General features: G+C 34.6%; 7 protein-coding genes across 8 annotated transcripts; 1 reads left to right on the top strand and 6 right to left on the bottom strand.

Annotated features, from left to right (window-relative positions):
• LOC107629196 (fasciclin-like arabinogalactan protein 12) lies at positions 46 to 1,290 on the bottom strand. The gene has a single exon (XM_016331914.2). The coding sequence runs from the start codon at positions 1,148 to 1,150 to the stop codon at positions 284 to 286; it is 867 nt and encodes a 288-aa protein (XP_016187400.1). The 5' UTR covers positions 1,151 to 1,290; the 3' UTR covers positions 46 to 283.
• Positions 2,345 to 3,584, top strand: LOC107629197 (fasciclin-like arabinogalactan protein 12). The gene has a single exon (XM_016331916.2). It carries the CDS (start codon positions 2,586 to 2,588, stop codon positions 3,450 to 3,452), a length of 867 nt encoding a protein of 288 aa, XP_016187402.1. The 5' UTR covers positions 2,345 to 2,585; the 3' UTR covers positions 3,453 to 3,584.
• On the bottom strand, positions 6,835 to 8,008 carry LOC107629198 (fasciclin-like arabinogalactan protein 11). Its single transcript, XM_016331917.2, has one exon. It carries the CDS (start codon positions 7,890 to 7,892, stop codon positions 7,035 to 7,037), a length of 858 nt encoding a protein of 285 aa, XP_016187403.1. The 5' UTR covers positions 7,893 to 8,008; the 3' UTR covers positions 6,835 to 7,034.
• LOC107632361 (fasciclin-like arabinogalactan protein 12) lies at positions 11,794 to 12,995 on the bottom strand. Its single transcript, XM_021117804.1, has one exon. The coding sequence runs from the start codon at positions 12,754 to 12,756 to the stop codon at positions 12,229 to 12,231; it is 528 nt and encodes a 175-aa protein (XP_020973463.1). The 5' UTR covers positions 12,757 to 12,995; the 3' UTR covers positions 11,794 to 12,228.
• On the bottom strand, positions 13,127 to 15,392 carry LOC107629200 (cullin-1-like). Its single transcript, XM_016331918.2, has one exon. It carries the CDS (start codon positions 15,096 to 15,098, stop codon positions 13,167 to 13,169), a length of 1,932 nt encoding a protein of 643 aa, XP_016187404.1. The 5' UTR covers positions 15,099 to 15,392; the 3' UTR covers positions 13,127 to 13,166.
• On the bottom strand, positions 19,241 to 21,295 carry LOC107629201 (fasciclin-like arabinogalactan protein 12). Its single transcript, XM_016331919.2, has 2 exons — positions 20,770 to 21,295; positions 19,241 to 19,868 (listed from the first exon to the last, which is right to left on the bottom strand). Exons 1-2 carry the CDS (start codon positions 21,228 to 21,230, stop codon positions 19,541 to 19,543), a joined length of 789 nt encoding a protein of 262 aa, XP_016187405.1. The 5' UTR covers positions 21,231 to 21,295; the 3' UTR covers positions 19,241 to 19,540.
• LOC107629202 (ribosomal RNA-processing protein 8) lies at positions 22,277 to 25,244 on the bottom strand. 2 transcript variants are annotated; one of them, XM_016331920.2, is made up of 4 exons: positions 24,679 to 25,242; positions 24,500 to 24,584; positions 22,876 to 22,917; positions 22,277 to 22,756 (listed from the first exon to the last, which is right to left on the bottom strand). In XM_016331920.2, the coding sequence occupies exons 1-4, from the start codon at positions 25,201 to 25,203 to the stop codon at positions 22,716 to 22,718; spliced, it is 693 nt and encodes a 230-aa protein (XP_016187406.1). In that variant the 5' UTR covers positions 25,204 to 25,242; the 3' UTR covers positions 22,277 to 22,715. The 2 variants fall into 2 exon arrangements, with proteins under 2 accessions (XP_016187406.1, XP_020973462.1); XM_021117803.1 differs by lacking the exon at positions 22,876 to 22,917 and having other exon boundaries at positions 24,679 to 25,244.

The following is a 27,270-nucleotide window of genomic DNA, read 5'->3' as shown; positions in this document are numbered from 1 at the left end:
TTTTCTTTTTATTATTCAGAATATGCATTCTGTAAATAGTACTCATGAAGAAAAAAAAGCCATCATAGCATGATACTCATTAGAATAAACTCAAAGAAACATACAAATATATATCTCTAAAGACTCAAATACCCTAATCCAATCCCCTCCGAAAAACTCACCACCAAGCAACACATACATTTATCACAATCACATACCACATCGCAACACAACACAACACTAATATTATTGAACATTAAACATCATGGTAGGTAGCTTATAAAAACTTAGATCCTCTTCTGGTTTATGATGAAAATATAGTCACGAGAACTGCACCAAGAACAAGTCCACATCCACTGATTTTCATTGTCCCAGAGTTTTGATCAGTGGGATTAACCTGAGATGATGATTCCGTAGAGGAATCTGGGGACAATGACTTATCAGCTTTAGGAGCCTTTGCGGAACCAGAAGGTTCTGGGGCCAAAGATGGAGCCTTTGCAGGAGTCTTAGCAACCGCAAAGAAATCTAAAGGAAGGAGCACCTTACCAACCTTATAGATAGCAAGATGCTTATCAGTGTAAATGATTCCATTAATTGTAGTGTTAACCGCTCCGGTTGAGATGTTAACACTGCCGCCATAGCTTATGACATTCAGTTCCACCTTTCCCGGTTTAGCTCCGGCCAGTGTCCTGACTGGGTTTGTGAGTGTGTCAAAGTTGGAACTCGAGACGTAGTCGGAGATGACGTGGAACTGCACGAGTTCAAGCTTCTGTCCATCGGAAAGAGAGTTGAGGAAGCCGGGTTTGAGCTGGGAGAAGGCGGCGTCGTCGGGGGCGAGGATGGTGAGGCCGCCGGACTTGGAAGTGATGAGCTGAGAGTTGAGTTGGTTGATCAATTGGGTGATCTTCATGAGTCTGATGAGTGTGTTGAATGACTTTGCTTGCCTCAGAATGGCGATGACATCAACAGTGGGTGTGTCTGGAATGTTCTCACTTGGTGAGTTGCTTGGTAATGAAGGTACCAATGGTTTTGGTGATGCTGCTGGTGTTGTTGTTGGTTTAGGGTTTGGTTGAACTACTGGGGATATAGCTGGTGATAATTGTGCTATAGTGGTTGTGGAAATTATTAGTGTTATTGTGAAGAACAATAGAGATTGGTTTTTGATCATCATTTTTGGTTTTTGGTGATAACTGATAAGTGAATTGAAGGCTAGTCTAATTAGGGTTTGTTTGTTCAAGTGCTATTGTTCTATTATTGGTATTGGACTTGTTTGTGCTTTCTTTGCAATGAGCACTTGATGATTTGATGAGGTTTAGGAGATGGGTTTTTATAGAGGATTGGGAAGAATCATATGGGTATTTGTCGCTATCTGATAAGGAAATTAGGTTATAGCATCAATGAAGATGTAGATATGGAATGAGAGATATTAGCTAGGGCCTAGGATGATGGATCTATGAATTCTTGCTTGAAAGTGACATATACATGAGAAACATAGTTGGACAAACAGAGGGTTTAATATTATTGAATGTTTTGGGTGAAGGTGTTGCTTTTGGTAAGGATCAATGTCAAATCAAAATTCCTTAATTTATTGCTAAATACGTCTCATTTTCAAGTGGATTTGCATCAACAGTTAGCAATAATTTTGTTTTCCGAAGTTGAAATACTAAATCAGTGTAATAATCTAGCTCGCTATAAAATTTTCTTGAGAATTTGATATTCACAAAATTGGTTACTCTGCCATCTATCGATAACATCACTAGTTAACTTTCGGAGGAATATTATACTAAAGTAAAAGTATAGGTAATTAACAATATTTTTTAACAATGTATGAACAATGTGAATTAAGAGGATTAAAAGAGTAAATTAATCTAAAATTTAATTAATAGTATTAAATTAGGGTGTAGTATATTTTTATTTGATTGGTGGTTGTTCATATTGTTCAAAATGGTCATTGTTTACCTAGCACTCCCTTTACGAAAATCATAAGTGGACACCTTTCATTGATGATATATTTGCTTAGGCACCTTTAAAACTGGTGGTTTTTTATTTTAATTTTTTTAATGAGGGTAGCTGTTCCTATTTGATATTCTTTTTCAATTAACAGGTTAATACTTAATACTAAGGTTTCCTCTGTGCATTGCCATTTCCCTTTCCAACCTACATTCTATGCACAAAGATGTTAAGAACCATGCATCTTGCATCTCATATCACATGTCCATTATGTATTATCAACTCACCATATCCCAACCTCATAATCATCATAACCTTTTCTCACCTAAAGGTTAATTGGGCAAAGTTGCCAATAATAATCCATAATTAGATAAAAGATCCTTTCTCTCTCCATCACATAAAGATGTGATATACCCTGACAAATCACAATCAACACAACAACAAATCTAATCTCACAAAACCATAATAAACATTTCACCAACCAATCATAATACTATATGCCTGAAAGCAATAATATAACCCCTATATATATACACACACTTCTCCACCAATCCAACACACTCATTCCAATCATCACACGACACAATTCTTCAAATAGTGTATCTATCTCTAAACACTAAAGGCTAATAATTGTATAAGCAACTGAATATAAAAAGATGAAGAAGCAGCAGGTAACAGGATTGTACCTTGTCTTGCTAGTGTTGTGCTGCACCATCATTCAGGCATTTTCACAAACACCTGCAGCGTCTCCAAAACCAGCACCAAAAGCAGCAGCATCACCACCAAAGGCAACAACAAAAAAAGCACCGTCACCAAAGCCATTAGTGCCAACACTGCCACAGTCACCAGACTCATCAGATGCAGCACCAGACGACATCACAAAGATTCTGAAGAAGGCGAAGATATTCAACGTCCTAATCCGTCTGATGAAAACAACAGAGATAATGAACAACATCAACTCGCAGCTCATAACCGCAAAGACGGGAGGCATAACGATCCTGGCGCCGGACGACGACGCCTTCTCGAATCTGAAGGCAGGATTCCTGAACTCATTGGACGAAAAACAGAAGATAGAGCTGGTGCAGTTCCACATACTGCCGGAGTTTGTGGCCAGCAACAACTTCGACTCTTTGGCGAATCCGGTGCAGACGGTGGCAGGAAAAGATCCGGAGAGGCTGCCGCTGAACGTGAATGCGTTGGGGAACAGTGTGAACATATCAACGGGAGTGGTGAATGCGTCGGTGGTGGGAGTTGTGTACTCCGATAACAAACTCGCCATATACAAAGTGGATAAGGTGCTTCTTCCTTTGGATTTCTTTCAGAAAGCTAAGCCTCCTGCTTTGGCTCCCACCGCTCTCGCAAAGGCACCTAAGGCCGCCAAAGAGAACACCGCCGCCGACGATCAAGACGGTGACGCCACTCCCGCCGATCAGCAAAAATCTGCGGCTGTGATTAATGGAAAACCATTGGTGTCAGTTGCGATAGCTTCTCTCGTAGTAGTGCCAATGATGATGTGGAGCTGAAGAAGAAGAACATGATATTTCCATTTGGAATCTGTTAACTTCTTCCAGTTTCTTTCTTTCTTTTTTTTTTCGTATGTCATCAACCATGCATATGCGATTTTCTTTTAATATATAACTAAGATTTTGTTGTTCTGTGTGGTGTTGATTGGAAAAGTAGTTAAGTTTAGGGTGAGATCTGCGATGAAATTGACATGGGTGTTCGGGTGTGGTTTGAAATTCATCATATCTGAATAATTTTATTTGCATTTAGTACCAATTTTTTTTTTCTTTAGAAAATTCAATTCTTTTTTTTTTGGTGACTTAAAATTTTTTTATAAACAAAAGTATTTTTTTTGAAATTTTTTTCTAATTTTAAAAAGATCTGTAACATCAAAATAATACCAACAACCATAAAAAAACCAAAAATACTACCACAAAAGAAGGAAAAAAAATACCACGAATAAATTATAAATAGAAAAAAAACTAAGAACGAAAAGCAAACAAATAGAGAAAAAATAAAAGAAAGAAAGATGCGGCGGAGTGGTGTGGTAGAAGAAAGAAGAAGGGAAAGGAGGAGAGGTTAAAAGTGTCATAAAATTACTCATCTTAAAGTTTAAACTGATATATTAATAATTTTATTTTTAACATTTTTTTCAAGAGTCTCTTTTGAGTTTGCTTGATTTTTGCGTATATATTTTTTTCCTTTATTTATCTTATGCTATTGTTTTACTTTTGGAATTCATTAAAAATCGAATTTTAAATTTTTTGGACATAAAACTCTTTTATCATATTATAAAACTATTTATCTTAAAAGTTTAAATGAATAGAAAAAAAAGGACAATATTAATAATTATATTTCTAACAAAAAAAAGAACAAAAGAGGATCATCGTAACCTAGACTGAGGCGACGACATCCTTCGAGAGAGTAGAGAATGTTAATTAAAGAAGGGTTTGGCTAAGTAGATAATGACTTTTGTAAATAATGTGAAAAATAGATTCTAAAATTGACCCACTAAAGTAAAAAAAAATATTATATCCCAAATTATCTCCTAAACTTTAATATTAGGATAACCATTTGCACACCTAGGTAGCGTTTGGTGGAGAGACAGAGAATAGAAAGACTGAGACTGAGAGACAGAAATTTAAATAAATCTCAGTATTCTGTTTGGTACAAAGTGAAAGACAAAAAATGAAACAAGAATAAAATTCTAATTTAATTTGTACAAAGCGTAAAATTAAAATTAATTAATTGAAATGAAGATATTTTAGGTATAAAATGTTATTAAAGTTTCAGTTTCCATCTCTAAAAGTTTTAGTCTCCTGTGTCCCCACTTTTTGGAGGTACTGAAATACTGAAATTTTGGGGACAGAGACAAAAATTTTAGTACCAGTCTCTGAACCAATAAACATGATACTGAATTTCAGTTTCCCAATATATGTTTCAGTATCTCAAAACAAACGCTACCTAGTGAATTGAACATCCAGTCATTATTAATTGTGCATGAGTAAATCGAATCAAAAGAAATAACCATCTAATTAAAAATAATGAACATAATCATCTACATACGATATATCTATTGAATTAAATATCTGACATATTTATTGTTCATATTGTTTAGTATTTTCATTGTCTAACTAATTTTTGCTATTAAAGAAACATTATTTTTTTTTGTTTTGCTTTAGTTGATTTGCATCTAATAATGCATACAATTTTTCGAGCACCAAATTTCCTAAAAAACATATACTATTTTAATTTAATATTCAATTTCTTTCTTAAATTTGTAAATTTTAGTTTAATTTTAAAAGTTATAATTACTTTTATTTAATCTCTAAATTTTATAAATATAATTTATAATAGTGTCAAAAATAATTTTTAATGCATAAATATTAATACAACGCTGACTTAGACAATTAAATATTATACTAAAATTTATAAAATGATGAAGTTTTAATTTTAGTGTTCAAATAATTCAAACATTATATTAATTATTTTGAAAAAAAAAATTAATAAACACTAAAAAAATAAAAACGAAGTCATTTTATAAAATTTAGCATAACATACATCGAGAGTGATTCACTTTGTTAACATCTAGATATTGAAAATTATTTTTAAAAACGAATATAAGTCACAAAATTTAAAAATTAAATAAAAATATTAAAATTTTAGAAATTAAATTAAGAAAAGTGTAGGTAAGGAATAAGAATACTAAATAATGTGAACAATAGATATATTGGATGTTCAATTCAATAGGTATGCAGATAATTATGTTCATTATTTTTAATTGGATGGTTATTTATTTTGATTCGATTTACTCATATACACAGTTAACAATGACTGGATGTTCAATTCATTAGGCGTGATGGTTATCCTAATATTAAAATTTATGAGGTAAAATAATGTTCAATTCACTAAATGTGGAGATGGTATCATAATGTTAAGGTTTAATGAGGTAATATGAGAGGTGGAGTAATTTTTTACTTTGTTGGGTCAATTTTAAAGTATATTATTCACATTGTTTACAAAAATAATTATCTACTTAAAAGAACCTATTAAATTAAGATTGGGAAGTGTTAGGTAAATAATGACCATCTTGAACAATATGAACAATCACCAATCAAATAAAAATATAGAACATTATAATTTAATACTACTAATTAAATTTAGGAAAAGTATAGGTAACCAACAACATTTTTTAACAATGTGTGAATAATATGAATTAATAGGATTAAAAGAGTAAATTAATCTTAAATTTAATTAATAACATTAAATTATAATGTAGTATATGATAGTGTATGTGAGTCCACAATAACCAACATAAATAAGTATGTAGACTATACAAATTAGAAGAAGAGTTGTTAGGCAGTTAGGCCCAATTTAACAACTATTGGTTAGGTTTAGCTACTGTATATATACTCTAATTGTAACTGCACACATTGGCTTGATTCAATAACATTTCACACTCTTCTCTCTCTTTCTCTCTGATTCTTCCCTTCTCTCTTGCTGAAGATTTATATCAGTTTCAAGATCTGATACCTTTCAGTATATTTTTATTTGATTAGTGGTTGTTTATGTTATTTAAGATGGTCATTATTTACCTAGCACTCTCCTTAAATTTAAGATGAAAAAGTATAAGTAACCAATAAGATTTTTGAACAATGTATAAACAATGTGAATTAATAGAATTAAATGAGTAAATTTAATTAGTAGCATTAAATTAGAGTGTAGTATATTTTTATTTGATTAATAGTTATTCATATTATTCAAAATTTTTATTGTTCCCTAACACTCTCTATTTAAAATTAATTTACTTTTTTAACGCTATTAATTCACAATTATTCGTGCATTGTTAAAAAATATTGTGGTTATCTATACTTCTCGGTTAAGATTTCTTGGAACTTCACATTAAACACTCATGCAAAAAAACTCATGTAACTTCACAAAACCACCGTTACGTACCCAAGGAAACATATTGAAGAATTTAAATCAAAAGATACAATGAAAGAAATTGACGATCTTATAAAAAAATAAATGAAAAGGAAACTGGAAGGAGCAGATTCCAAATGGTCAAATCGATGATCTCATCTTCTTCTTCTTATTCTTCTTCAGTTCCACATCACTGCTACAAGAAAAGCTACAGCAACTGACACCAATGGTTTTCCAAAAATCGCAGCCGCAGATTTTTGCTGATCGGCGGGAGTGGCGTCACCGTCTTGATCGTCCGCGGCGGTGTTCTCTTTAGCGGCCTTAGGTGCCTTTGCGAGAGCGGTGGGAGCCAAAGCAGGAGGCTTAGCTTTCTGAAAGAAATCCAAAGGAAGAAGCACCTTATCCACTTTGTATATGGCGAGTTTGTTATCGGAGTACACAACTCCCACCACCGACGCATTCACCACTCCCGTTGATATGTTCACACTGTTCCCCAACGCATTCACGTTCAGCGGCAGCCTCTCCGGATCTTTCCCCGCCACCGTCTGCACCGGATTCGCCAAAGAGTCGAAGTTGTTGCTGGCCACAAACTCCGGCAGTATGTGGAACTGCACCAGCTCTATCTTCTGTTTTTCGTCCAATGAGTTCAGGAATCCTGCCTTGAGGTTCGAGAAGGCGTCGTCGTCCGGCGCCAGGATCGTTATGCCTCCGGTCTTGGCGGTTATGAGCTGCGAGTTGATGTTGTTCATTATCTCTGTTGTTTTCATCAGACGGATTAGGACGTTGAAGATCTTCGCCTTCTTCAGAATCTTTGTGATGTCGTCTGGTGCTGCATCTGATGAGTCTGGTGACTGCGGCAGTGTTGGCACTAATGGCTTTGGTGACGGTGCTTTTTTTGTGGTTGCCTTTGGTGGTGATGCTGCTGCTTTTGGTGCTGGTTTTGGGGACGCTGCAGGTGTTTGTGAAAATGCCTGAATGATGGTGCAGCACAACACTAGCAAGACAAGGTACAATCCTGTTACCTGCTGCTTCTTCATCTTTTTATATTCAGTTGCTTATTCACTTATTAGCCTTTAGTGTTTAGCGATAGATACACTCTTTGAAGAATTGTGTTGTGTGATGATTGGAATGAGTGTGTTGGATTGGTGGAGAAGTGTGTGTATATATAAGGGTTATATTATTGCTTTCAGGCATATAGGATTATGATTGGTTGGTGAAATGTTTATTATGGTTTTGTGAGATTAGATTTGTTGTTGTGTTGATTACTTGATTGTGATTTGTGAGGGTATATCACATCTATAAGTGATGGAGAGAGAAAGGATCTTTTATCTAATTATGGATTGTTATTGGCAACTTTGCCCAATCAACTTTTAGGTGAGAATAGGTTATGATGATTATAAGGTTGGGATATGGTGAGTTAATAATACATAATGGACATATGATATGAGATGCAAGGTGCATGGTTCTTGTTTCTTAACATCTTTGTGCATAGAATGTAGTTGAGGAAGCTAAGTGATAGATTGCAGAGGATACAGATTACAGAGGAAACCTTAAAGTTAGCAAGGAATTACTACTACAAGTGTAGTACACATAGTATCTTATGATCTTCCTTCAAAGATGTCACAAGAGGGACAATTGACAAATGATTTTTATTTTTAGGGAAAAGGACAAATAGGTCCTGACTTTTTGTCCCGCGGATATTTTTGTCTCTGACCATTTGAAAATACTTTTAAATCCCTGACCTTCACAAAACTTGGACGGATAAGTCCCTTCATCCAAATGCCTCCGTCAGACCCAACGAAAAAATCAGACGTGGGCACGTGGCTCCCGTTCTGATGACCTGACGTGACGGGTTGACAGGTGGACTGATGACTGAAAAGGGTACCTTCGAAAATTGGACAAATAGGGCCCTGAACCTAAAAACTTCGTCGTTTTGCATTTGATGACTGGAAGGGTACCTTCGAAAATTGATGACTGGAAGGGTACCTTCAGGGATTTATTTGTCCAATTTTCGAAGGTACCAATCTAGTCATTAGTCCACGTGTCAATCCGTCACGCCAGGTTATCAGAACAGGAGCCACATCAGATTTTTTTGTTGGGTCTGATGGAGACATTTGGACGGAGGGACTCATCTGTCTAAGTTTTGTGAAGGTCAGATATTTAAAAGTATTTTCAAATGGTCAAACACAAAAATATTAGCAAGACAAAAGATCAAGAACATATTTGTCCTTTTCTCTTATTTTTATAAGATTGAAACTTTTCTGAACTCAATTTGAACTTAAAAGATTAGAAAAGCGCAAACAGAATTTCAAAGGTCTTTCAAGCATTTTATTATTCAAAATGGAACCTATTCCTTATTTCTCTCGCATGATGATCCTGACAAAAGATTATTTATAACCATGTTGTTTTGAAAATGATAATCTTTTTTTACCATGGAAGCTATTCAATTTAGCATGTTTAATTTTTGCAGTAGAAAGATTTAGGTTGAAGAGAGGAAGTCCAAAATAATAGATTCTAGAAAATATGTTATGAAAGTTATCTATCATGCCATCATCCTCCTTTTTGCACTTTAGTTGATTTTAATTTTTCTATTACATGACTTATTCATATCATGCTTCAAGGGAGCCAAAACGCATATATGTTGCCTCAAAAGTCATAGATAAAACCATAAAAAGCTTTTCTTTCTTCTTGAATCAGTAGTTATTTTAAAAAAATCATATGCTATGTGATGGTAATCAATAGCTAAGAGAAAGAGGGTTGAATCTTAGCTATTCTTTTTGCAGAATATTACTTTTGTCTCGTAAGAAGTTAAGAGACATTTTCATTTTGTCTCGTAATAGATTGAGAGACATTTTTCATTTTGTCTCCTGAGTGCCAGAAGCAGAAACAAAGCAGAGAAGAGAGAATCACACCAAAATGTATCTTGGTTCAGCTGCTAAGTGCAATGCAGCCTACATTCAGTCTCCATCACAACAGTGACAAAATTTCACTATCTTTCAACAGAATTACATTCACCAATTCTCTCTAGGATCTACCCAATCCTATCTGGGACAAGTCCAGATTCTAACCCAACCTGAACTTGACTAGGACTCACCCTAACTTTCAACAGCAAAGTGCTCACCTAACTTGTAAGAGGACAATTCCAGATTCTAATCCAACCTGAACTTGACTAGGACTCAAACCTAACTTTCAATCGCAAAGTGCTAACCCAACTTGTAAGGGAATTCTCTCAGGATCATGACAACAAAACAGAAATACTTACAAAGAATTTCTAAGATAACTATGGCTTTTTCTTTAACTCCCTGTCTTTTTTCACTCGTTGACTTTTTCTTACAGAATCTCACATTTTGCCTTTTACCAATGAAACACAGACAGACTAAACTGAGAAAAAAAGTATTCAATGAAAACCATGAAGGAGAAGAATAAACAGCTCAAAGAGCTATGGGAACCCAAACGTGTGCTCTCACTCCTTGCCTTCAACCCTTGGCCGTTCACCCTTAATATAGAAGAGTGAAGCTTTCAAAGTTGAATCACGTTCAACCCTAGCACTGTCTTCTTCTCCAACATCAGAGTAGTGGTGGCTTCACCAAAGGAAAGAGATAGAGATCGTCCGAATCTGTTTCATGCATCTCTCTCATCCTTTTTCATCCATCTTCTTCAATCTTTGCCATTGATATTAACTTTGACCCCAAGAATTAATTCTGAGCATTGATGACCATCTCACCCAGGACAGCTTTTTTATTTCCATTTTTGCTTCTTTCTACTTGAGACTCATAGGCTATTTTCTTCTTTGATACACAAAAATGGAAATGAACTTTTTACCAAGATAGATTTGCTTCCTACCCGAAGCCAATCTCTTTCTTTCTTGGTAACAAAATCTTAAAGTCTTTCTCCAAATCCTTCATTCTGTAGTAACAATCTTTCTTAACCTTTTTTCATAGGCTTTTCTTCAGAGGCTTCACTTTTCTTCTATCTTCTTCTCTTTATGGATAGATGTGATCGAAGGAGAGGGGACAGAGAAAAGAGAAAGAAATAAAGCTTTTAGTGGAAGCATTAAATAGAAGTAAATCAAATTGAATTTTCACTTCCATTACCCAAGACTTAAAGTAACGTGTAAGACTTTTGGTTACTAAAGAATGAATTTAATTGAGTTGAGATTTTGGTTCCAATAACCAAGACATGGAGTAACGTATGAAACTTTTGATCACTTGAAGAGATTGCTTTGTGATCATCGAATGACTTCCTTTAAGACTTTTGGGCCACTTGTTTCTTTCTTTAATTTATGATGGATTTTGACGGATTTGGACCTCTTTGGATTTCTTTCTTTCTTTAACATTCAGCCACTTTATTTAATTAATTTTGCACAAGGCTGAATGATTAAATTGGACTTGTATTGATTGGCTCTATAAAAAATTAATTTTTCTTTCTGTACACTAACAAAAACATCAAACAAACTATTGAAAGCAATTTAAATACTTAACAATATTTTGATAATTTCCTAATTTATGTTTTAATAATGTTTGATCATCATTTCAGTTTTCTAAACTCAACATTTTCATATTGGACTAGATGAAATGACGTTGCTTTAGTTTTGATGCTAAATACTTGATGAATCGACATTAATGGTAATGCATTTTTTTGTGGGGTATAAGACATTTTATGATTCATTAAGGTTAAATAATGTCATTTTACCCTATGTATTTACAAAAGATCAACTGCTAATCTATTAAAATATAAAATATATGTTAAAATACGAAATACACATTGAAAATGTATACAATTAACACATTAAATATACATAAACATATTGTACCTGATTTTTGGTGTACTCAGAGAATTTTTTATTTTCAATTACTAATACTTTTAATAATCATCTATTGAGTAATTTCACTTTAAATTCTATGCAAGACTGAACCAATGTAACAATGAGCTTTCAAATGAGAATCAAGCAAAACAATAATTTTCATCATATCAAAGGAAAAACATGTATACAACCTTCACATACATCTCTCTCAAACAACGCTCATGCAATCATGCTACAACAATAAATACATTAAATAATATAAAAAGAACAAAAAACCAACATATTTAGCTGCTGGCAAATGGATCCTCTCTCCTTCATTTTGAAATGGTTACAAATGCAACAACTAAAGCAACTCCAAATGACACCAATTTTGTTCCTTGAGTGCTTATCACCAAATGGATTGCTCCAGAGCTGTGCTTAGAAGTTCCAAGATCATTTTCATCGTCTATGGTTGAGTTATTAGTTTTTGGCGCAATTGCAGGAGAAGGAGCAGGAGCCGGTGGCTTAGGCTTGAAAAAATTCAATGGAAGAAGTACCTTGTCTACATGATATATTGCAAGCTGCTTATCCTAGTACACAATTCCATTCACTGTTGCATTAACCACACCAGTTGAAATGTTCACACTGTTTCCAAATGCAGTCACATTTAGTTGCAGCCTTTCGGAGCTTTCACCGGCTAGTGTCCTCACAGGATTGGTTAGAGAATCGAAGTTTGAGCTTGAGATGTAAACCGGAAGAAGATGGAACTGTAGGAGTTCCATCTTCTGGTTATCACCAAGAGAGTTGAGGAGGCCTGGTTTGAGTTGTGAGAAGCTAGCATCATCTGGTGCAAAGATTGTTAGGCCACCATAACCATTGTTTGTGGCGATGAGCTGTGAATTGATTTGGTTGATGAGTTGTGTGGTTTTGAGTAACCGGATTAGGACATTAAATGATTTCGCCTTCCTTAGAATCTTGATCATGTCATCAGTGGAAGAAGAGTCAGAGGAATCTGATGATTTTGAGGGTGATAATGCAATTGGTTGTGCTAATGTGGTGGTTGAGTAGAAGGAGGTGAAGAGGATGAGAAGTGTGGTGGAGAACAAAGGTTGCTTCATTTCCTTGAAGGCAATTGAAAGTTGAAGATTTTGTTTTGATGGTTTTCAAGGATTGCTAATCTTGTAAAGTGATAGTTTAGTGATTGGTTTTAGGATTTATATAAGTAAAAAGTTTCATTATGATATTGAAAAATGATTTTTAATTATTTTAGAGGAAGGAAAAGTCTAGGGGACCAGCAATTTTTGTGTTTTTTGGCCAGCATTTAACCATCAAAACAAAAGTGAGTAATCTCCCACCATTAGATGTAATCTCACACCATTAAAAACACTATTGATGGCCAATTGATAGTTACAAAACACCAAAATTGCTGGTCCCCTAGTATTCCTCTTCTCCAATAGCTGAATTAACTAACTACTATCATTTACAGCATTAAGTAAAAATGGCCACTTTCATACTCTAGTAGCTTCCATTAAGCCAGATACTTGAAAGTATTGGGGTTTTCTTGGTCTCTTTCCAGATAGTCACGAGTTATGAGATCTTCAATCCGCTTCTTAATTGCTTTGATGTCAGGCTTGAACATGCGGCCCAGTTGTTGAACACACTCCAAAACCAGTTGTTGATGGCCTAAAACTTTGCTGCTCTTCATGATGCGCACAATTGCGGCATCTATGGCGTATCGTCGGTCCTTGTCAACATCTTCAATCACCTTCTTCCTTTCATCAACCGGTGGTAGTGGGATCTTGATCCTTCTCATTTTGTCAGTGAATTTGTAGTTGAACTCAAAAGTATCATTTGGCCATATAGTTGTGGTGTTAGGCTCCTTGCTAAGAATCTTATATTTTGCACGTGACAGGGAATGGAGTAATCTAACAACATCTTCATGGGTTAAGTTCAGCTGCATCATAATCTCTGAATAGCTCAACTTATCAGCACTGTTGAATAGCAGCAAGGCAGCAGCCTGATAGGTTGACACAACTAGTTCAATAGTCTTTGGTTCAAACTTGCCAATGATGTGGCAAGTTCCAAGTGAGTAAATCCATGTAAGTTTTCTGTGTTTTGTCTTTGTTTCATAAAATTCTTTAAAAACTTCCACACACTTGACCATCTCCACCGGGAGGTTGAGATCAGAAGACTTGTAACTTGGCCAGAATCCTGTGGTAAGAACAGTAACACTCAGATCAATTACATGTGTGTTGTCCTGAAGATATTCCTCAAATTTCATCTGGTTATCACGCGCCAAAGTCAAGTCCATAACCATTCCCTCCATCTTAGATGTGAACTGGCCACCACACTGCTGCTTTAGCTTTGTCAAAATACACTTTTCATGATCCTCATTGGCACTCCTATCAAAAAGTAATCTGCGGGCTAGTTTTTTCCTGTAAAATTCTGCATAGAGATCCTTATCACTGATATATGCAAGCAGCTTGACTACCTTCTCAAGAGTTTCTTCAATTGCTTCATCACTTCCACCCTTTTTAAGGATATTGTCGCAGAATGTAGCTAATAGTTCTGCACTGGAACTACCAGCAACATTTTTATTGCAGAAAACCTCAAATGCCTCCTTTAAAGCCTTGTGGAACAGTGTGTGATTTATAAAGCAGTCATTAACATATGTCATGTACTTGTCATGGAGCTCTATGAATTTTCTGACAAGGCTAGAAGCTTCTTCAGCCTGCTGGACCAATGCTGTACCCTCGGCTGTAATATGCTGCTTGAATACATTCTCAACAGGATCCAAGCCTTTAGGTATTTTTTGGTAAAGTCTATACATCCGAGAGAGATCTTCCACCTTATCATCTCTAAGCAAGGCCCGGACACCATCAAGTAATTGATTAGCATGGGTCACCAACAACTCATGTTGCACTTTCTCTACCAATTTCTGCTCAGTGCTGGAGTGCAAGTAATGAGTCACTCTTTCTCTCTCCCTTCTCAAGCACTCCTCAGCCTTTAGCATATAATCTGGACAAGAGTCAACCTCAATCCACTTTGTAGCCTTACTTTTGTAGTAATTAGCAGTATCCTCAAGCATCTGAACTTCAAAATCCTCCTCATATTTATCCATCTCAACAAACATATCAACAACATTTTTCAGCAATGATCTATCAATCTGTTCGCCCTCACGCTCTTTGTCAATAAGAGTGATCACACCTTTCCTTGCATTAGCTCGTACCTCCATATAAACCAGATCACGGAAGCAGGTAAGGCCAACACCATTTAGTGGTGGCAGGTAATGAAAGAAGCGTGAAAGCCACCTCACCATCACCTTGTGAGTTATCCACCTTTGTTCAAGCTCCCTCAGCATAAATTCATCATGCGTCTCCCTTAGAATTTTCTTCAACTTAGTAATCCCCTTCTGCATATAGTCCCAACCTTGTTCCAAATCAATAGTCTTCCGCTCCATGGTGGCCTAACCCGATGGAGCAACAAGAACACGATCTGCTGGACTGTTCTTTTCTTTCTTGTGTTTTAAGAGCAAAAAGATTTCAGCTGATGAATTGATGAATGACGGACGACTGAAAAGAATTATTACAATAAAAGCAAATAAAGATAAGATAAAAACAACTAAAGATAAGATAAGGTAAATTGTAACTGAATTTATGTATTTTGTTGGGCTGTGGGCCACGAGACTTCTTTATTATTGTCATGGGCTAACGTGGAAGAGTAGTTTAATATATATCTTATTCAATTGGATGCACCACCTTAATTTACATGACACTCCTCTCACATAACACAAAATATAGGTAAGATGTTGCTATATAACAGCAATGGTATTTGAACATCTAAAGGTTAATATCTATATAACACTTAACAAAATTTAACTTTCACTAAAAAAAAATGTTTTACTCGATTTTTTTTCATTATTAATAATAAATAAATTAATAATTTTTTAATTTTGTTTTATAATCTTAATTTAAGGAGCAAAAACAACTCTTTTATGAGTGTCTAGGTGTCTCAATTATAATTTTAGAAGTAAAATTTAAAGATAAAAAAAATATGCAAGGTATTGGAAACAAATTAAAATGTAAAAATTAAAAAAGAAAAAAGGAAGAAGATAAAAAAGAATAAATAAGAATAAAGAACTTTAACTAAAAATATAAAATAAAATATAAATTTAAGTTTAGATTTTAGAAGAATTTTGATTTTCACTTTTATTCTGTGATGCTAGTGAGACTAAGAGTGTTTTTGAGTTTCTTAGTATTTCTAAAAAAGAATCGAACTAATTACAATATTTTGACAAAAATTTTATTTATAGACTAATTTAATGTCAATTTATAGTTACTCTTAAAATATTTTCATCAGTTTTTAAACTTTAATTAGTAACTATTCCCACAATTTTATATTTAGTTGGAGGAGTGTTGGAGCAAGTGTTTTCATTATATTTTAAAATATTTTTATGTAGTATATAATAATAACATTTATTTACTTTTTAATAAAAAAAATCAAAATAAATAAGTAACTCTAATCTTAATTACCCCATAGATCCAAATCCGATCCTCTGTTGTTATTATCTTTCTCTACCTTTTTACCATTCGTATTTTTTAATTTATTCAATTGTTCTGCATTTTGTTTAATAATTATATTATTATGTATTTTTTTTATTGTTTGATTCATGGTTATTTACAATAAAATTTTATTAATATTTTTTCCGCGATTAATTTGCGGTGTATTTTGTATTCATATTGTACGTTCAGATTTTTATGAAATTGTGAATTGTATTTTTGTAACAATATTATATTTGTTAATTAATTATTTAGGTTTATAACTTTTTTAAGAGTAAACTACCATTTGTATTCACGAAAGTTGAAAACGCTAACATATTTACCTATAGAAAAAAGAAATTACCATTTGTACCCATGAAATATAGTTTTTGCAAGTAAAATTATCCAAACACTAAAAAATTATCTAAAATCCCTAAATTACCCTTATTTTCACCACCATACCGCCTCTTTCACCCAATCACCTTTCTAACCCTAACCCTCTTCACTCTGCCACCACTCCTTTCCCTTTCTAATCTCAAATCCCACCACCACCCCTCAAGCTCTTCACTCAATGGTGGCTCCCACAACCGTCACCGGAACCCTCGTCCTCGTTCACAGATTTACCGGCGAATCCAGCTGGTTCCTCCAGCTCACCGCCATCTACTTCTCCAAGACCGGATTCGTCACCTGCGCCATTGACCATCAGGGTTACGGCTTCTCCGACGGCCTCATCGCCCACATCTCTGACATCAACCCCGTCGTCGACGACTGCATCGCCTTCTTCGACGAATTCCGCTCTCGCTTCGATCCTTCTCTTCCTTCCTTCCTCTACTCTGAATCCCTCGGTGGCGCAATCGCGCTATTAATCACTCTCCGCTGCCGCGACCCGCCGAAAAATGTCTCATCCGCGAACCGAGCGTGAGTTCTGATTATGGTGTCGTCCTCTTCGGGGGTGAAGGCCTGATGCTCCATCTGCGGGAAGACACCATCGGAGCCTGCAAAAAATGGGTTGGTTCATGAACCTGTAATGAAGAACAAAGCAAAAGGAAATCAGGGGAGAGGTAGATATAACAACGGCAGGGATCAGGCAACGACGGTGGTGGTTCTACGACGCGGAAAGAGGTGAAGAGGGTTGGCTATGGCGGCGATAAGGTAGCGTGAAGAGGAGGGTCTCTGACGCAGTAGGCTCTGGTTCGAGGCCTATGGTGATGGTGGCGAGGAGAAGCTGGCGCGGTGCTCCTGGGCTCGGCGTAGGTCTGCGACGTTGCTGGCGGAGAAGGGGGTGAACAGTGATGAGGAGGGTGATACGGTGGTATGTGGTTGATGTTGGAATTGGGTGGCTGAGAAAAATAAGAGAGAGAAAGAGAGAAAGGAGGGAGGAGATGATAGTGGTGGAGAGAAGGGTAATTTAGGGATTTTAGGTAATTTTTTAGGGTTTGGATAATTTTGCTTACAAAAACTATTTTTCATGGATACAAATGATAATTTCCTTTTTTTATGGATAGATATGTCAACGTTTTCAATTTTCGTGGGTACAAATGGTAGTTTACTCTTTTTTAATAATAAAAAATAATTCAAAAAACATGACAATTAAAAGTAATAATATTTTACAATAATAAAATATAACTATAAAAATTATTGATATATTATATATTTTGTCCATACTAATAAAATTTTTTAAATCTGTTGACAATAGTTTTCGCACTTTTTACTTTAATGCTCTATTATTATTCCGATCAATTATATTTTTGACCAAATATACCCAATAATAGGTACATTCCAAATATCATTAAAGAATTAACTTAATCTAATTGCTTATTAAATCAAATTTTTTTCTTAAATAATATTTTTTTTGTCTAACACATATACTTTAAATTTTGAATAGGAATCACACTAAAATATAAATAAAGTTTAATCGAAATAGAATGTAATATTTAAATGGAAAAATCTAGGGACCAGCAACTTTGTTAAATTCTGGCCAGCATGTAACCAGCAAAGAAAAATGAGCCATTGGATGAAATCTCATATCAATCTCACACCATTAAAACCATTATTGATGGCTATTTGATGACTACAACTCACAAAAGTTGCTGCCCCTAGCATTCCTCATCGGAGAAACTTGTTTACTAGGTATGCGGTTGTTTCACATTTAGATTTACATGGCAACTTGAGTAAGAAAATCAGTAGAGTTTGATAGTAACATTAGATAAAAATGTAAATTCATAACCTAGACACATTTTATACAAAAAAAATTGACCATAAAACTAAAATTAAATTATAGATTATTTTATATATGTTACCTAATTTAGGTACATCTACTGTGAAGAGCCATATAGGTTTATAAACTCAGTCATAGTAGAGTTCATGAAATATTTACCATTTGGACCATGGATTCATGAAAGATGCAAGAGAAGCAGTGAAATCCATTCCATGCATTATGCAACTCTGCTTTTATTGCTGTAAGTGAGTCTCAAATCTTCTTAAAGCATGGTCATGCTATAAGCAATATTCTAATTTTTTCCATCGTTTACTTTTTTCTTTAGTAATACCAAGAAACAAATAAGTAAAAATCTTTGCGGTAGAAATTCATATCGAGTTAATCTCGTGTGCTGTTAGATAACAATTTAGTCAAATTTGTTAAATCATTTAATGATTCTCAACTATCAACTTTACAATTTCACCTGAATTTTCACCGATCTTTGTTGCCCCTGCTACTAACTTAAATCCAGTTAGACCACGCATCTGGTTATGATAAGTCAGTCTTTGTAACGAAAATAAGATCAATGCCTTAAACTCATACTATTATTTAAGGAATATAATGTGCTTATTATTAGAACCAAACCTACATTGCTAGAATGAAAAATAATATTTTATGTTGAAAAACATTAGTAATTTGTTTATTTAAAAAAAATTGCTAAAGAATTTTACTTTATGATTAGTTTTTTGGCATTTTTTGGTCACTTGAAACTTTGGCATATTATATATATAGTTTTTTCTTCTCATGACATCCAAATATAACAACGTGCCCATAATCATTATGTTAGTATGATGAATGATCAAACAATAATTCTCTATTCAAAGTTCTTTAATGGAAAAATTCTCATATATAATACACAAGATATGAACTTATCTCTTATGAGGGGAACAAGGAGGAGTAAGAATAACAAAATCGAATTAAATTTTCACCACAAACTGTTTCATAAAAAAAAATGTAGACAGTAGCAAGAAGCACTTGAAAATAGTTCAATATATTTTTATATTAATTCTGCAAAATGTTGATGATGATTCTCCCCCTTCAATAATGAATCCACTGATCTCAATTTTTGTTATCTTCATCTTCTGATCTTCAAACAAATTGTGATTGTCACAATGCAAATGCTACAACTGCAATAATGGAAATACCAACCCCCCAAACCCCATTATTCATGATCATCACAGCAGAAGACTTATCATCATCTGCAGCTCCATCTGCAGGCCCTTCAGCAGACTTCTTCTTTGATCCCTTAGCCTTCAAAGGCGCCGGAGCTGGCGCCGGCGGCTTCGCCTCGAAGAAGTCCCTAGGAAGAAGCACCTTGTCCACTTGATAAACCGCTAGCTGGCGATCAGTGTACACTGTTCCTCCAACTGTTGCATTTACAATCCCTGTTGTCATGTTCACTTGGTTCCCTGTGCTTGTTACATTCAATGCCAACCTACCTTGCACAAATATGATTACGAGTTTTCAATAATCTTCATGTGAAGATAATATATGAGATGTGAAGATATGTTATATCAAGCGATTCAGTCAAATATATCAAATTATATAACCATGTTTCAGCTAATATCTTTATATTGACATTATTCTAACCATCTAAGATAGCAGTATTAGTGGTAGGGGTGAGCACGGGTAGTGGGTACCCGATTCCCCGTCCGAATCGAACCGAACCAATTAAATTGGTTCTGAAATCAACGGGTAATCGGGTCCAACCCAAACTAAACCAATGACTTTTGTTAGTGATTGGTTTGGGTATTGGTTTTGGGATGCGGAACCCGAACCAACCCGCGAACCCGATCATATATTACAAAAATAAAAAAATATATATGACTTTTTCATTTGACAATGCTTATTCATTATTAATATGTTTTGATTTTAATGAGTTTAGTTTTTAATGTATTTGGTATTTAACATGTTTGAATTATTTCTATTGATGTTACATGTTTATTGTACTTGTTGAATTTTTAAGATAAAAATTTGGTTTTTTTTATGAATTTCAAAGTCATTGGATACCCAATTATCCAAACCGAACCAATCTGTTCTTAATCGATTTGATTTGGTTCGGATACATATACAAAAAAATGTAAATCCGAATCAAATCAAACCAATTACATTTTAATCGGTTCGGTTCTAATTTTACCATAAACCCGAACCATACCGACCCATGCTCACCCCTAATTGGTGGTTACTTACACGAAGATACGGACATATGTTATGTCAAACAATTTAGTCAAATATGTTAAATTATTAAATTCTCATACGAAATTGCACACATGCATGCATGCATGTGCATCCATGAATGAGTAAAAATAAAGTATTTGTGCATGGTAGGTTCAAACCTATCAGGGTCTGCACCGGCTTGAGTCCTAACTGGATTGCTTAACGTGTCGAAATTCGAGACTGATACAAAAGAGGGTAACATGTGGAACTGGATGAGTTCATTCTTCTGTTGATCATTGAGGGAGTTGAGGAATCCTGGTTTGAGGCCTTGGAAGGCATTATCATTGGGCGCGAATAGCGTTATGCCGCCGTTGGAGTTTAGGAGCTGTGAGTTGATCTGTGTGGACACTTGGGTGGTCTGAAGAAGACGGATCAAGGTTGTGAAACCTCCTGCTTTTTTGAGGATTCTAATGATGTCTGTTGGGGGTGATGATGGTGATGGTGCTGGGGCAGATATGGCAACTGGGGCAGCAGGGGAAGATGCAGGGGATTGACCTGAAGTGTTATAAGGGAAAGTTATTATTAGTAAAAGTTGCAAAGTGATGAATATGAATAATGAATGATTCATCATAGCAACCATCTTTTGTTGTGTTTTTTGTGAAATGTTTAGGGTGGTCCTTGTTGTGATGTTGGAACTTGGAATGAATGAATATATGGAGAGAGATTATTGGTGTTATTAGAGAATAGAGTGTTAGGTGGAATGTTATTAACATGTCTAGAAACCTCAGTAGTTAGCATATCATTGGAAGGTGGTGTGACATTACTATTTGAGCCACTTGGATTTCATTGCTTTGGAAGGAAGAAAAAACAGTGAGATCTGGGTGTGGTTGCGTAGGTAGCATTTACTTGCAATTTGTAAATTCTTCTGAATTTTCAGGAGAATAAAAAATGAGTTTGCCTTTGTCTTAAGGAAACTAGTCCCTAATTTGCTTTTGAAACTCGGTTTAATAAGAGTTAAAGAGTGATATTTGTACATAAAAAAATTTAAGCGTTTATGGACAATAAACACAGTCTTAAGGCAGAAATCAAAAGTTATATGTACCGACATAAATTATGAGAATTTAGTATACAACAATCATTATTTTCACGATAGTTTGACAGTGTCGGAGGAGAAACGTGAATTAACCTAACCCCAAGGATGTTAGCTTCTGACCTACAATGCATTGATACTTGCTTGGTGTTGAATGGCAATGGGACAGTTGTTTATAATTATACTAACTACCTTCTTCAATGTTGATTAGAGAAGAACGATGGTTTTACATATGGATTACATGTCCCTAATCTTAGCATTAGGTCGCAGAAAATTTTTTCTCGATTTATAGTTTTTTAAAGTGTTACTTGAAAGTTTTATTTTGAAACGTCATAAATTTTCTCTTTCGCCCTCCCCCTCCCTTTCTCTTGACATGTACAAGGAGTAAATATCTATATTGATCCCTAAAAAAAATGTACAGATTAGACATTTTGATCCCCACTAAATTTTTAAGTCATCGAAAAATTACTCGACAAATGAATCCCTCCATTGTTATTTTTATAGACCTTCAACTTGAAACATGGTCCTCGTATCAATGTAGCTTTAATTGGAAGGAAATTATATAACCAACATGCATACATTAAACAGCCATTAAGTAGGGTAATGCTATGATGAAGATTGATGATGTTTTGGTGAAGAGTAAAAATTACATTTTTAAGTAAAGAAAAAATCCACCCAAAACAATTTGTCATATGCAATGCACATGTTTTTCCTAAATTTAGTAAAATATTCACTCTCTACCTAATTCTACTCTTCACCAAAGAAAGTCCCCGTTAAGTATTATATGTTTCAAAATGGATGGCAGATAAATTGGTTTCATCTTAAACAATGGATGCATCTGCAGAGCATAAATATGCATCTTACAGGGAGTTGTGAAAGTAACATACACTATGGAATGCAAAGCAGTGAATTACTCACTAGATACATACTTCTATAACATATTGTTACAACATTAGATAAAGGTATAAGATTGAATTCTCCACTTGCATTGCTTTACAGTTTCTAACTTCCTCCATTCCCTCCTGAATTTCTCTCTCATAATGCATCCTCAGCTTTCATTGTCTCAGGAACAAAATCTGAACAAGCAAATAGATAACCTTGTGGTTAGTTATCAGTGCAAGAGGCATACACAGTGGGAAATAACTATGAATGCTCCAATAGGAATTTGGATAGTATTAGACAGTTAAGACATTACCAGAAAGAAATTCATATCTCCGCTGCTTACTCACAACATGCGCTGAAACCGAAAGCATGGATCTAATTAGTAATTGGAAAATATTTCATGGTCAATGCACACACAATGATCACTAATCTTTTAATCCAAACTACCAAAAGAGGGTTTTACAACAGTGAATTTTGGAAATAAGAAATTAACAAAGGCATAAGAGTTACATTACAAAATAAATAAAAGCATCCCTTGAGTTCCCAAAATAAAACATATAAATATTAATGATAGGCATATAATCAGTTAGAAATCGTATTCACATCAATCTTGAAGATAAAATCATCAAGAAAATATTAGCATAATTTATCATCAGAATTCGTCATGAAAAGAGTTCCAACTTCATTGTACATACATATTGATAAAAACATATCATACATGACGACATTCAGCACTTCATTGACAATGTACTAAGCAGATATACAACATAAACACAGTGATAAGGAAGAGCTTACAAATTATAAGTTACAGCTATAGCACAACAGAAATAATTAGCATAGCATAAATCCTGAACAAAATTAAGGAACTAAAATTTTAAAGTTATCAAATATCATATATAATATAATGATATTAGCTATCTAAGAGGAGCACTATTTAGCAAGAAGCTAAACTTTACGAAATAGTTTTGACAAATCAGGCTCTTCCGTGGCCACACACAGAAGTAAAACTTTTGATTGTAACTGCAATAAAACTGAGAATGGCTCTGTCCAAGACATCAACGTTTGTGGAACAATACCAATCAGTGTTATGTTAATCTACTGAGCACAAAATAAAACAAAACAAAATTTCATTAAATTGTTACAAAATGGTTCGAACAATCAGGCTCCTTCCTGAATCATGACCATGTCTAGAAGGTAAAACATTTAGTTGTAAATTTGTAATGGCAATAGAATAACATGGAAATGATTATCCAACATGGTCGTACTTTACTTTCGCATAAAAACACTTAGTGTTATGAATTTATAAAAAGTTCACAGGTGTCGGCTTCTTTAACATTACATATCCTAAACACACATTCATCATTATTCTTTATCCTAATAATTGTGCCATATCCATGATCCACCAGCATTAGTATGTTAAAAAGCAAAAACTGATATTGCAAGAGACATCAGCATGTATCCATTAAGTGTTCGACAAGGTTATAAAATGCATTATTTGAAAACTATTTATTACAAGACAAGAACAACACTATTCTCACATGGATAAACACTACACACATCCTATCTTAAGGGAGCGTATATAGATACCACACTCTCACATTGATATACAATACTTATACTTTATCCAGCAAGACAAAACCTAAGCTTTGTTCCATAAGGTGTGATCTACTACATGTATCAAGGGTTGCCATCATGAAACATACTCATATTAAATCCATTTTCGTCGAAACGAGTTGCAGCAGACAATGCTTATTCTGTATGAGTTCAGGAGAACATTTTCACACAGATTTGTGTTCAACAACACCAATACCAAGAGAAACAAGGCCACAACTATTGCAAAAGATGTTCATGCTTCTTAGTTCCTAGCTAACACAACATATTATACTAAACAAAAACTCCAAATGAAGATTAATAGAATGAGAACCAGATTAGAATACCTAGGTGCTTGTAGCTCAGAGACTTCCTACGCTCTTGGACACACCGAACATAACCGTCCTGCGCAAATTGTTCAAGGAACTTCTCCTGCAAGCAAAACACAAACATTCAAGCACGTTGAAAACAGAACACAAAATGTAGAAAACGGAAAACCTAAATCTGAGAATTCGAAGAAACGCACCGCAGCTTTGTTGACGACGAAAATCGCTTCCTGAGAAACGCGCAAATCCGGATCTTCGGCCTTGACAATTGTTCTTATACGATTCATCGGAAACACGTGCGATTTCGCGTCTCCTTCGTCTTCCTCTTCCACCTCCTCCCGATTACGCTTCGATTTCTTAGGTTTTTTGCCATCGGTTCGTCCATTGGAGACTACAGTGCTATCTTCCTCTTCTTGTTCAACTGATTCTACTTCTCGCTTTTGCTGTGACTCGGAGATGGAGCTAGGATCAACCAGAGATTCACCACCGCGGTGCTTCGAGTTGCCATTGCTGTGTGTGAGCTTCTTCTTCTTGTTGTTGGTCTTTTTGTTCGCATTCTCATTCTCCCTCTTCTTGTTCTTCTTATTATCTGAGACGTTCTCCTTCTTCTTGTTCTTGTTCTTGTTCTCGTTCTTCGATTTGGTGATGGTCTTGGAATTTTGTTTGGTTACGGTTTTGGTGTTCTTCTTCTTCGTCTTGTTTTCCGTTTTGGAGTTTGAAGCCATTACTACCAACTAACTAACGAAGCTCGTTTTGCTCTCTGGGGTTTTGTTCCTTCTTACAGCCGAAGCGGGTCTTTAACTTAACGACCCGAATTTAATGGACTCAATTCGGGTCACAATATTGGGCCTTATACATTCATAATTCCCGTTTTCCGTATCAATTAAATGGGCCTATTGTCTTTTGTTTTCTTAAAAGAGGAATGTGTAAAGGAAACAACAACAGTAACAGTAAAGGTTCTCACTCAGTTATCACACAAAGGGTAAAAGCCCAGTCTACATTCTCTGAGTATTGTATATTATGTATAGTAAAGAAGCCCAAAGACAAAGAAATGGGTAGAGGAGCCCAACTAATTAAGATTGAAATCCTAGAGAGTTTGAGGGGTGTAGTTGAGAGTGGATATGAGATGGTGATGTGGTTTTTGTTGAACATGTGGTCAGGGTGGAGCTAGAGTAATTCTTAGAAGGGGACTAATATAAAAAATTATTTATGTATGGATAGCAAATTGAATTATTAGTTTAGTGGCACTTAGTATTTATTTAAATAAACGAGTAAATTAACTATTAAATTAACGGTTCATTTTTTTTGTATGGAAACCATAAATGTGTTGTGCTTGATTATGAATTCTTGGGGTGCTAGACCAATATGTGGGGCAGCTTTTTTTTTGAGCTGCAGTATGAAAAACTTGGACCATGCGAGTTATGTGTATGAAAAAGATGATGATTAAGTCGGAGGGTCCAAATTGTAAGTAGAGAAATTTTAAATCTTCGACAAAGCAAATTGGAGTGTCTGTGTTCTATGTATAGTTAAATTTTTTTTAGAAATCCGTGTTATTGGAGCAAATCGGACCATCTGACAAGGCCCCTCCCATTCGCACCGTCCGATTTCTCTTCTGCTGACACCACATGCATGTAAAGCACACTTAAACTCCATAACGAAGTCCTACCCCATCCTCACTCCCATAATAAAATTAAAAAGTGTTAAACTAACCTATGTTGGTTTAAGTTTATAACACTTAAAAATATGCAACATGGACAACAATTGTGGAGCCTTTTCTCCGAATAATAAAACCCAAAAACAAATAGATATTGTTAGGTACTTGCATTGTTGAGTGCATGGGGTTGGGTAGCTAATTGGTATTTGGTACCACTAGCATATATGAAATAATCATTTTAAGTTGGATAATGGTGATGATGATAATGCATATTATCTAAGAATATTAATGAATTTAATTGCATTACTAGTCTTATGAAAGGAGATAGAGGACCAGTTTTAGTGGCATGCAGCCAAACCTTAGCTTGGGATTTGGAATGTACGAGTGTCCACTACATATGCATTGTTGTCATTTAAATTTGATATTATGCTCAATCACAACTTTATTTATATTTGCATGTTAGTGGCTTGGAATATATAATAATGATCCATCCTCCTATAACTAGTTTGGTATTGATTGGAATGTCCAAGAAATTATTAGGATATTTTAATCCTAGGTTTGGTATTATATTGTTTTTATTATGTGTGGGTGCATACCACAAATGCCAATGTGTTCTAAAAAAATAAGGAGTTCATCACTTTATAAATTTTAAATCATAAATTATAAATTTTAAAGTTTAAATTATGAATTCTGAAATCTAAATTTTAAATCCTAAATTATTACAAGAACAGTGTTTCAATGTATTTTAAGTGCCTACCTCCTAAGGAATTTCATGATATTTAGGGATCTATTTACCTCGCTTGATATAAAATATAATAAATAATTAAAAAAAAATTTCCATTTGTTTTCTTTAGTTAATTAATCTTGTATCAGGGTATATTATATGTATATTCATCTGTTTCTCTTTCCATAATCACTAGCAAGTTATTCTAAATTTACTCAAATAAATGAAGTGTGAATGATGCACCAAACCAATTTAGCAGCAGCCAGCAGCAACTTCTATGGAACCATTTTGAATGACTCAACCACCTTTGATGCTAATAACAAGCGATGATAATATAACATATACAAATAATATATATATAATTAAAATATGATTTTTTAATTTTAAATGTGTAAATTTTTTTCAAATGTATAA

Source organism: Arachis ipaensis, chromosome B03, assembly GCF_000816755.2.
Source record: "Arachis ipaensis cultivar K30076 chromosome B03, Araip1.1, whole genome shotgun sequence".
Taxonomy (NCBI): domain Eukaryota; kingdom Viridiplantae; phylum Streptophyta; class Magnoliopsida; order Fabales; family Fabaceae; genus Arachis; species Arachis ipaensis.
This window is presented reverse-complemented; position numbering and strand designations above follow the sequence as displayed.

What these genes read in the sequence shown, in the direction of transcription:
- LOC107629196 (XM_016331914.2), bottom strand. Translation starts at nt 1,150, where the DNA reads ATGATGATCAAAAACCAATCTCTATTGTTCTTCACAATAACACTAATA.
- LOC107629197 (XM_016331916.2), top strand. Translation starts at nt 2,586, where the DNA reads ATGAAGAAGCAGCAGGTAACAGGATTGTACCTTGTCTTGCTAGTGTTG.
- LOC107629198 (XM_016331917.2), bottom strand. Translation starts at nt 7,892, where the DNA reads ATGAAGAAGCAGCAGGTAACAGGATTGTACCTTGTCTTGCTAGTGTTG.
- LOC107632361 (XM_021117804.1), bottom strand. Translation starts at nt 12,756, where the DNA reads ATGAAGCAACCTTTGTTCTCCACCACACTTCTCATCCTCTTCACCTCC.
- LOC107629200 (XM_016331918.2), bottom strand. Translation starts at nt 15,098, where the DNA reads ATGGAGCGGAAGACTATTGATTTGGAACAAGGTTGGGACTATATGCAG.
- LOC107629201 (XM_016331919.2), bottom strand. Translation starts at nt 21,230, where the DNA reads ATGGTTGCTATGATGAATCATTCATTATTCATATTCATCACTTTGCAA. An exon ending in GCCGGTGCAGACCCTGATAG is followed by an intron (nt 19,869 to 20,769) that starts GTTTGAACCTAC and finishes TGTGCAAGGTAG; the next exon opens with GTTGGCATTGAATGTAACAA.
- LOC107629202 (XM_016331920.2), bottom strand. Translation starts at nt 25,203, where the DNA reads ATGGCTTCAAACTCCAAAACGGAAAACAAGACGAAGAAGAAGAACACC. An exon ending in TCGTCGTCAACAAAGCTGCG is followed by an intron (nt 24,585 to 24,678) that starts GTGCGTTTCTTC and finishes TTTTGCTTGCAG; the next exon opens with GAGAAGTTCCTTGAACAATT. An exon ending in GAGATATGAATTTCTTTCTG is followed by an intron (nt 22,757 to 22,875) that starts GTAATGTCTTAA and finishes TTGCTTGTTCAG; the next exon opens with ATTTTGTTCCTGAGACAATG.